Source organism: Atractosteus spatula, unplaced genomic scaffold (assembly GCF_055471065.1).
Source record: "Atractosteus spatula isolate fAtrSpa1 unplaced genomic scaffold, fAtrSpa1.hap1 Scaffold_144, whole genome shotgun sequence".
Taxonomy (NCBI): domain Eukaryota; kingdom Metazoa; phylum Chordata; class Actinopteri; order Semionotiformes; family Lepisosteidae; genus Atractosteus; species Atractosteus spatula.
In genome coordinates, this window is record NW_028296702.1 from 82,680 (window position 1) to 93,769 (window position 11,090).

The following is an 11,090-nucleotide window of genomic DNA, read 5'->3' on the forward strand; positions in this document are numbered from 1 at the left end:
GGTGTACTCCTGCATCTTATTTATAATAACTCACCTGACAGAGTCTGGACTCTGGGGCACACTCTTTTTCCAAAACTCTCCTCCTCTCCATCTTCTCCTTCAATTGTTGCTTCTCCAAAACTCTCCTCCTTTCCTCTTCCTTCTTCATCTGTTTCTTTACCTCCTTTTCACAAACTCTCCTCCTCTCCTTCTCCTCTTTTGCTTGTTTCTTCTCCTGCTTCTCCAACAGTTTCCTCCTCTCCTTCTTCCTCTTTGCTTGTTGCCTCTCCTCCTCTTCCCAAAATCTCCTTCTCTCCTTTTCCTCCTTTGCTCATTTCTTATTCTCCTCCATGAGCTGATTCCTCCTCTCCTCCTCCTGAGCTCGCCTCCATTCCTCCTTCTCCTTCTGCCTCCTCTCCTCCTCCTGCTGCAGGGGTTTCTCCAGCCCCCGAACGTAGGCCTTCCACCTCTTCTGCTCCTTCTTCTCCCATCTCACCTCCTGCTTCTGCTGCTCCCTCCTGTTCTCCTCCGCCTCCTGGGCACGTCTCCGCTCCTCCTTGTTCACGGTCCTCCTAATTGCATCTGCTGCCTTGGTGCATCTCCTCTCCTGCTTCTCCTCAGTCTTCCTCCTCTGCTCCTCCTCCTTCTTCCGTCTCCTCTTCTCCTTCTCCAGCATCTGCCTCCTGTCCTCTCCCTCCTTCTCCCATCTTCTCTCCTGTTTCTCAAACACCTTCCTCCTCTTCTCCTCCACCTTCATCCTCTCCTCCTCCAGCTTCCTCCTCTCCTTCTCCTCCTGCACCTCCTGTCTCCGATCCATCAACCACCCTTCCTGCTTCTGCCTCCTCTCCTCATCCCGCTCCTGGGTGTTCAGGGACCGGTGCCTCCCGACCCGGACACTCCTGACTTTCTCCACTGGTGCCGTTGTCCTCTTGCCCCCTTGCGGCTCTTTCCATCTCTTCAGCTCTGTAGTGTTGCTCTTATCCTCATCGACCCCGGAACAGCACAGCATCTTGGTGATGGAATGGGAGGAGCTGACCTGCTTTGAGAGAGAGGAGTTAATATAGACACACTGACTGGACACTCCAGTACATTAACACTGCACCAAGAGAGAGAGGAGTTAATACAGACACACTGACTGGACACTACAGTAAAGGTTCACTCCTCACCTCTCCTAGAATCACAGGAGCTACAGGGTCCTCTAGGTGTCTCAGCACCTGTGCTCTGACTTTCAGCAACTCTGGAGGCCTGTCTTCAGGACTTGGACCTTCCTGACTCTCCTGATTCCTCTGCCTCTTCTTCCTCTTTTTCTTAGTCTCCTACACCTCAGTCTTCTCCTGGGAGGTGATGGGAGGGAGGTGAGGGAGGGGTCTGGGGACAGGTAGCTGGCTGGGTAGTGACCTGGGGCGGGTCAGTGTCAGGATTGGAAGAGGTGGACATGTTGTCCTCTTCATCTTTTTCAGGGCTGACTTGGAAAGCACGCCTCTTTGCACCTGGACACTGAAGGCAGACACAGGTCTTTGCTGCTGGGGTCAGTTCTTGACTTCTTATTCTTAATATACCCTCAATATATGCATTGTGACTGTAATAAGATCCTGTACAGGTGAGTCTGTACAGTGTGTCCAATAAGAATCTGTACAGTTGACTCTACTCAAGGACAGAGGTTCTGTTCGCTTCTCACCTGTCTCAGAAGCTCAGGAGCTCTGACGCTCCTTAGAGGAGGGAACTCATCTGGGAGTTGATGGGGGCAGCATGGCGCAGTCACTAGGGGTTTCTCTGAGTTCAGCGGGGTCACAGGTGATCGAAGTGGGAGGGCCCAGGGGCGCCAAGATCCAGGAGAGAGAGGGATGGACAGCTTGGTTTCTTCAACAGCCTCACCAACCTGGATCATGCGTCTCCTGGGCTGTGGAGACTGAAGACACACAGAAGACTTTTCTGTTCCTGCTGAGGCCTGCAACAGGTCAGACTGTCTAAGACAACTACAAAGAGAAAAAATAAACCTGCTATTCACAGACCTCAGCTACAGGGATTCCCAGGTACTTCTGCAGGATGAGGTTGACGTTGACGTCGGCTGCAGACTGGCGAAGCACTTGTCCACCTCAGAGAAGTCACACCTGACTTTCGTGTTTTCAAAGTAGGACTTCAGTGTCTCCTTCGCCTCCTCGTAGTCATCCTGCTTCTTGATTCTTGTGCCCTGGAAGGGAAAATCCCAGGAAAATATGAAGAGAGATTCAGGCAAGATGTCCTGACAATGTCTGCTGCCGTCAAACCAAACCTCCATTATCAGAGCTCCCATTGTGTAGCCTGTTGTCTTCACTGTTTTAATTTTGGGATTTGGTATAATATCTTATAATATCCTCCGTGAAACTTTACTAACTCAGTACCAACTCCTGTACCAGAGAGAGAGAACAAAGACAGTGAATCATCATCATCATACCTCCACAGTGCCAGACAGGAGATGCAACTTAGGGGTGGAACTGTGGTATTTCTAAAGCCAAAAGAGAAGGGGGGGGGTCACCACAATGTTGATAGAGCCAATAGAGAGAGAGAGAGATACACCCCACTGTTAATAGAGCCAATAGAGAGAGGGGAAGTCTCCCCACTGTTAATAGAGCCAATAGAGAGAGGGGGAGTAACCCCACGTTGCCATCGATGACCAAGAGTCTCACCGCTCACTCTGTGATGCCCCCTAGTGTTGATCTGTAAGCGGTCTGTCTTTCAGCCACCCACTTGAAATAGAGTCCCAGCCCAGCTCCTGTCTCTCTCCGCTGGGAGATTTCCAGGTTGAGTGGGGTGACGCAGGTATCTTGGAAAGCTGAGGGGGTCAGGAGAATCGCCCCAGCCCCTGTACCGCCCTGATACCACAGTGTGAGCTGGACAAGGGGGAGGGGTTTCAGGGACTCACCAATCCCACATATGCTGCCTCCGATCCAAACTTGGCCAGGACCACATCGTACAACTCCAGGCAGTCCAGCTGGATGGAAGACATCGCATTCTGATCCCAGGTCTGTATCCAGCTCTCCTCAACCTAGAGCAGCCCCTCCAGTTCGACCCGCAGGCCCTCCCTGAGCCACCACAGGGCAGCCAGGGTCTTACCTACACTCTAACCTACAGTTACACTATAACTAACACTTACACAAATACTGCTAATATTACAACAGTAACACTGCAATTAAGGCTTATAGTTTCATTATTACTAACAATAACACAAACTTAGTAGTACACTAATAATACCAATAATAACAGTAATGCTATCAAAAGAACTAACATGACAATGAGTGTTAATATTCTGACACTAACACTATGATTATCACTAATATTAACATGAATACTAGCATTAAAACTAAAATTAAAAGTAGCTCTATCATCACTTATTCTCACATGAATACTAGTATTCAGTAGTGCTATCATCATTAATACTCACATAGACACACAGACACTACACATACAGACACACACCCACACACATCACACACTCACAAACACCCACACACTCACACATATCCACACACTCACAGACACCACATACGCTAATAGTGATAAAAACACAGCACTCACAGATTTCTGTTCATTGGTCTGGACTCTAGAAAGTTCTAAAGTGCTCTAGAAATTCGCAAGCGACTCTGGACCTCAACACCTGTTGATGGGTCACTTCTGTCAGACACAGCATTGGAGCCCAAGCCCACCTACACACACATTTACACACACACTGACAGATATACACCCACAAACTCACACATATTATGACACACTGACAGAGACACAACCACACACTCACACACATTCACACACTGACAACCACACACTCACACACATTCATACAGACACTACACACACTCACAGATACACACTCACAGACACACATTCACAGACACACACATAGACACAACACACACTCACAGGCACCACACACATTTATACACACAATCAGACACTCACACACATACTCGCACACATTCACAGATACACACAATAGACACTACTAATACTTACAGACACACACCCACACACTGATAGACACCACATACTTGCAGACACACACCCACACACTAACAGACACACACATACACAATGACAGATATATCACACTGACAGACACACATTCACACACTGACAAACACCACACACTCACAAACACCACAAACTCACAGACACACTCTACATACACTAATAACCACAAATACACTATAACTAACACTAACACAAATACCACTAATATTACAACACTAACACTATCACTACGACTAACACTATCAATATCCCTAACAGTGATACAAACTACTACTACACTACTAATACTAATAATAACAGTAATGTTATCACTAAAACTAACATGACCACTAGTGTAAATAATCTAACAGTAAATCTATAATTTGCACTAATATTAACATGAATACTAGCATTAAAACTAAAATTAAAAGACTTACACTATCATTATGACTAACACTGACACAAACTACTTATAATAACAGTAATGCTATCACTAAAACTAACACTACTGCTACTGTTAATACTGTAACAGTAACACTATAATTAAATTTAATATTAACATTAATATGACCATTAAAACTAAAACTATCAGTAGTGCTATCATCATTCTCACATGAATACTAGCATTAATATTAATACTACCAGTTGTACTCTCACTAATATTAACATAAATACACTAGCATTAGTATTAGTTGCTGTCTGTGACATCACACCACTCTTTATGACCTAGCCAGGCACAGTGACGTGCCGCGTGTCGCCATGGTTACCATACTTATGATTTGTAAACAAATGGAAAATGCATTTAAACTGTTACTTACACAAATTTATTAACTTTGAATATATTTTTCTAGCTCTCAGATACAATTCCTAAATAATAATTTGAATGAATAATTCTTTAATTTCGGATTGAACATTATTAACACAAAATGCACTATGTTAATTAATCGATATTGACTCTATTCTAGATTTTAAAATGGGTCAAGAACGGGAAAAGAATCAGTGCTCACTAATCAGTGAAGTTAATCGATTTTTCTACTGTTCTTTAGTTGAATTAATTGCTTGTCGATAGATAAGTGATCAATAACTCTCCTCCGTGCGCTCTTCGCTTCTTCCGCGGTCTCGCTCTCTGATCCCGGCGCTATGGCTGGTGTCTGTGACGTCACAGCGCTCTTTCTGACAGAGCAGAGCGCGTCTCGGCTGGAGGAGACTCCTGTCCGGAGCCTGGGGGGCTTTTCTTATAGATATAACATCTCCCCCCAAAAAACACAGGCTGTTAAGAGAAGCGATTCATAACAGCAGGAGGAGAAGAATGACATACTGAGGAATGAAATTCATTAAACAGAAAAAAAATGTTTACTTCACAGACTAATGCGTTATAAAGCATACTCCTGTGGAGCAGAAGAGAAAGAGCACAGGTCTCTATAATAAGCGCTTTTAAGCGTTTTACACGAATCTCCACAGAATAGAAGCCAGGAGGATCAGACTCCTGATCCTGGAGGTTGAAGAGCATCTCTTGGTTTTATTTCCACTCGAGCTCTCAGTTCCTCAGCTTGATTATTTAACTAGCTGTATAACTGTTATCAGACTCTCTTTAACTTTATATTTATAAGACTCCCCATGAGAGACGTGTGGGAGATGCTGAATTCCAGGGCTGGTGTGGAATCACACACAGACAGGTCTTCTGTGTGATCTGAGTCCCACTGCTCAGAGCTACAGACTGGTCAACTAGTCACTATTGTAGACACGACCATCAGTCTGCTGCTGCTGATAATCATATTATACTCATAAGAGTGGCAATACTGCTGTTCATTAAATAAGTAAAAATAATAATAAGAGATAATCACATATTGCTCAATTGTCAGTCAAACACTTCTGACAGATGCTTGGAGGCTGACTTACAGTAAAAATAATGAATCACTACAGTAATACTGAAGGGCTGGAGGTCCTGGAAAGGGTTAATAGAAGCTTCTTGCTTCTGACCTGGAACAGAGCCCACAGCTGCCAGATCAGTGACCCCTGAGCCCAGTTCACAGAGAGGGGAACCAGCCACAGCCTCACAGTACAGCCTGGCTTCCTGTGCTGGAGGAGCTCAGAAGAGCACAAACCACAGACTCACTGCAGAGTCTGACCTGCAGCTCCAGTGAAGCTCTGTCTAATATCACCGCTTTTAGGCTGTGTAAACAAGGAAAGATTTTTAAAAGAAATCATCATATCATTGCTTTTTCAGACTGACTCTTGCACTTATGCTCCTGCTGCTGCAGTTATTATGGTGAGGCTGTAACACAGGAGCTCTGCTATATTGAACAGGAAAGTTTAAATACAGCATAACTACTAATACTACTACAGCTATTACTACAACTACTCCTGCCACTGATACTACTGCTACCTACTATTACTATTTATACCTACTACTAATATTTTACTGCTCCTCCTACTGCTACTGCTACTACTACCGATAAGAATAAGGAGGATGAGCTGAGCTGTGTCCTCACTCTGTTCAGACTGGGGGTGTATCAGTGTATAAGTATTAGTTCAGCTCCACTGTGCTGTTAGAGAGTCTCAGTCTCTTCCTCACAGTCAGCTCCACTCAGAGAGACTGGGGCCACAGCTGAAGGGGCTGGAACATCTGTGTGGACTGGAGCTGCACAGGGACAGACTCAGAGTCTGAGGGACTCAACTGGAAGAGCTGCTGTCCACCAGGCTCAGTACAGAGGGGACAGTCACTGCTGGGCTTTTCTTTCTTTTTCATTTAAATTATTTGGCTCTGTTCACATCCACAGGACACCCAGTTCTTATTCAGTCCACCTTGTTTCTGTATTCCTGGGCTGACCTGAGTGACCTCACTGCCACAGTGGAAGAAACAGTGATGTGGCTCTGATATATATGGAGAAGACTGAAAGGGCCCTGTCTGATTTGTTTTATTTGTTATTGGTTTTATTTCCACCCGGCACTCAGTTCCACAGCTGGACTGATGATTTATTTAACTGTGTTACTCTTACCAGACTCAGAATCATGGCTCTGGAGCCTTCTTTGGGTGTAATACAGAATAAACATTTACTTGTTTCTTTTCATGTTAACTGAGACCTGATCTCCAGAAAATCGTCAGTTGCTTTCAGTAGCTAAATACACAGGCCACACTGCTCCAGCTGAGGCTCAAACTCACAACCTCAGCATGACTCTGCGGTACACTGCTGTATAATGGAGGACAGGCTGAGGGAGAGCAATGTGAGAGAAATGTGGAATGGCATGAGGAAGATCTCCGGATACAAGTTGTCCGGCGGCCAACAGAGTGAGGGAGGCCTGGAGAGGGCCAATGAGCTGAATCTTTTCTTCAACAGATTCGATACAGGGTCCACTGTCCATTCACCTCACAGGCCTTCACCCCAGACACCCTCTTCATGTCCTCAGTCACCCCATCATGTGATCCCTCCTACTCCTACTCCATCTTCCCCTGCCCTCCTCGGCCTATCCATCACAGCTGACCAGGTCAGAAGGGAGTTGAGGAGACTCCATGCAGGGAAGGCAGCGGGTCCTGACGGTGTCAGCTCCAGGGTGCTAAAGATCTGTGCGGACCAACTGGGTTCAGTGCTGCAGTACATCTTCAACCTCAGCCTGAGATTAGAAAAGGTTCCGATGCTCTGGAAGACATCTTGCCTGGTGCCAGTACCCAAAAAGGGGCACCCTAAAGTCTTGAATGACTACAGACCAGTGGCACTTACATCACACCTAATGAAAACTTTGGAAAGGCTTGTACTGGACCACCTCAGAACCCTGGTGAGTACAGCACTGGACCCCCTGCAGTTCGCCTATCGGTCACACCTGGGAGTGGAGGATGCAGTCATCTATCTGCTACACAGAGCTAACTCTCACCTGGAGAAGACGGGGAGCATTGTGAGAGTTATGTTCTTTGACTTCTCCAGTGCCTTTAACACCATCCATCCACCTTTACTGAGAGATAAGCTAAGGGCGGCGCAGGTGGACACTCCCCTGCTGTCCTGGATTATAGACTATCTGACCTGCAGGCCACAGTATGTACGGCTACAGAGCTGTGTGTCCGAACAGATTTTTAGCAGTACTGGGGCTCCACAGGGGACTGTCCTTGCTCCATTCCTGTTCACCTTTTACACCTCTGACTTCAGGTACAACTCTGAGACATGTCATCTGCAGAAGTTTTCGGATGACTCTGCAATTGTGGGGTGTATTAGAGAGGGGAGGGAGGAGGAATATAGGAGCTTGATTACCAATTTTGTGGAGTGGCGTCATCTTAACCATCTCCAGCTTAACACCAGCAAGACCAAAGAAATGATTTTTTAAACTTTCGAAGGAATAAGTCTCCACTGAACCCTGTTTCCATCCAGGGTGAGGACATAGAGGGCGTACATTCCTACAAGTACTTAGGGGTACACCTGGATGATAAGCTGGAGTGGTCTGGTAACACTGATGCCCTGTACAAGAAAGGTCAGAACCAACTCTATTTTCTTAGGAGACTCAGGTCCTTTGGTGTGTGTGGAACATTGCTACACATTTTTTATGAATCAGTGGTGGCGGCGGCCATCTTCTACGCTGTGGTGTGCTGGGGCAGCAGCATCATGACAAAAGATGCAAATAGGCTCAATAAACTCATCAAGAAGGCTGGCACTGTGCTGGGGATGAGCCTTGACCCCATGGAGGTGGTGGCTGAGAGGAGAATGCTGAACAAGCGCACAGCCATCATGAACAACACCTCTCATCCGCTTCATGGGACTGTTACTGGGCAGCGGAGCACATTTAGCAATAGACTGCTCCAGCTACGGTGTTCAAGGGAACGTTTACGCAGGTCTTTCCTCCCGGCGGCTGTCAGGGTGTATAACGCTGCCCTAGGCTAGGACTGTTAGCCCTTCATTTGCTCCTCTATGGACAGCATGTTTACTCCATTGTACTTTTTGGACAATCAGTCTGTATAAACCTATGCACATTTTGCACATATTTTATTGTTTTTACAGCGACTATGATCAGCACATTTTGCACACACCTATGTATTTATTTATTTTTATTTATTTTGTTTGTCTTTTGTTTTATAACTATTCTGATGTCTGTTTTGCTTGTCTTGGGCTGGACTGCTGTAACACATCAATTTCCCTATGGGATTAATAAAGTATTATCTATCTATCTAGTCAAAGTCCTGACCTGAATCCGATTGAGATGTTGTGGCATGACCTTAAAAAAGGAGTTAAGGCTCGAAAACCCTCCAATGGTGCTGAATTACAACAATTCTGCAAAGATGAGTGGGCCAAAATTCCTCCACAGTGCTGTAAAAGACTCATTGCCAGTTATCACAAACGCTTGATTGCAGTTGTTGCTGCTAAGGGTGGCCCAACCAGTTATTAGGTTTAGGGGGCAATCACTTTTTCACACAGGGCCATGTACGTTTGGATTTTTGTTTTCCCTTAATAATAAAAACCTTCATTTAAAAACTGCATTTTGTGTTTACTTGTGTTATCTTTGTCTAATATTTCAATTTGTTTGATGATCTGAAACATTTCAGTGTGACAAACATGCAAAAAAATAAGAAATCAGGAAGGGGGCAAATACTTTTTCACACCACTGTATTTATTACAGTTTCCTATTTTGTGAATATTTGTATTTGTTTGTGAAATTAAAATAAAGTTCTTAAAAATAAAAAAAATAAAAAAATGGAAGGTTTTCTGAAGTCAGAAAGCCAATTTATTTGGTGGAAAAACAGATTGGTGAAGCTCCTCCTCTTCCTTACCTTAGAAGGAGAATTACAAGGTCATCTCCAGAGCTACAATCTAACAGTTGCAGTCACAATCCAGTGTATTTGTTTACATTTTTTGTTTCTGGAGTAGCTGTCATATTAATTATGCTAATATGTAACCTAACTCCAGCATGAATAACTAGAAGAGGAGATCAGCTCCATTCCAGACCACGGGAGACTTGTGATTGGCTGGGCCAGGTCTCTCATTTGCATATTGGATTTGGAAATATAACACTAAACCCTCTTCTTACATGGATTTAATGTACACCCAAGAGTCACCTACTGTGTATTGCCACTTCAGTTTTTTATGAGTAGTTGGGATTACCGGTTGACAGGTTTTATTTGTTGAATTTTAAATCGTCTTGTATTATCACCCTGACTGCCTGTACTCAAAGTTTGGTAAGGTACATGTGTTTTCATTTCCTTTACCAAGTGGAATTTTTGCTCTTTTAGTATTTGTCTCGAAGGCTTTCTGAAGTCAGGAAGCCCATTTTTGGTGAAAAAAGATATTGCACTTTGATATCATGATAAAGCTGTATTCCATACAATCTAGTAGTTATGGTTCCTGGTATTTGACTGTGATTCCCTGGGTTCAACCTTAGGTGTGGGAACATGTCTTTTTCGCCTTCTCGTTTTCAATTGATCAGCACAGTATAGAAAATAGACCCATAAAGCAACGTCAGCAATGAAAAATGTGAGAAAAGTGATCACTTGTTTTAGCTTGCTTTCAAAAAGAAACCCTTTGATGTGTTAAGAGAAGGTGATAACCACTACACTGCGCAAGGTGGGAATGAGTGACTTGCAGAGAGTGTTGAACTTTGAGAAAAGGACTTTTCTAAGGAATATATTTCCACTTTCTGAAGAGGAGATTTTCTCCATTTCTGTAGTCTGACTTCCTCTATGCTAGAGAGCTATAGAATGTGGAGTCACCTATCCAGTTCTGGGAACAGTGTAGGTAACAGGTTTGTTACTGCCTGATGAGCACAGTAAATTAATACAGCAGAATAAAGACACTGTGAGTATTTGAAGAGAATTAACAATCTTTTACGTCTTGACACGTTCAATGCTGCTGTCATTTCTGTAATATTGTGATTATCATGTTCATCACACATGCGCAAGATCCCCTGTTTGAAATCGGGCAGAAACAGGTGTCTTTTATCCTCTCACATTTTGCACTTCTGCCAGTGTTTTATGGATCTTGTTTTGTCTTATTGCAAGAACTCGCATTTCCTGTGTCATTCATGATCACGTCAAACAGCCAGCAGATCATGTCACCTTTCAGATAGTCATTCTTCTGCTTCCTAAATTTCCAAGAGACAGGTCATTTCAGCAGAACTGACAAACTTGGCAAAGCAACTTGATAAGACCA

At 44.3% G+C, this 11,090-nt stretch overlaps 1 protein-coding gene and 1 non-coding gene across 2 annotated transcripts; one reads left to right on the forward strand and one right to left on the reverse strand.

Moving 5' to 3' along the window:
• Positions 1-310: 310 nt before the first annotated feature.
• LOC148809362 (uncharacterized) lies at positions 311-988 on the reverse strand. The gene has a single exon (XM_088909276.1). It carries the CDS (start codon positions 986-988, stop codon positions 311-313), a length of 678 nt encoding a protein of 225 aa, XP_088765402.1.
• A 9,166-nt stretch (positions 989-10,154) lies between these two features.
• On the forward strand, positions 10,155-10,212 carry LOC148809363 (U7 small nuclear RNA). The gene has a single exon (XR_016087540.1). It is a non-coding gene; the product is annotated as a U7 small nuclear RNA (small nuclear RNA).
• Positions 10,213-11,090: the final 878 nt, after the last annotated feature.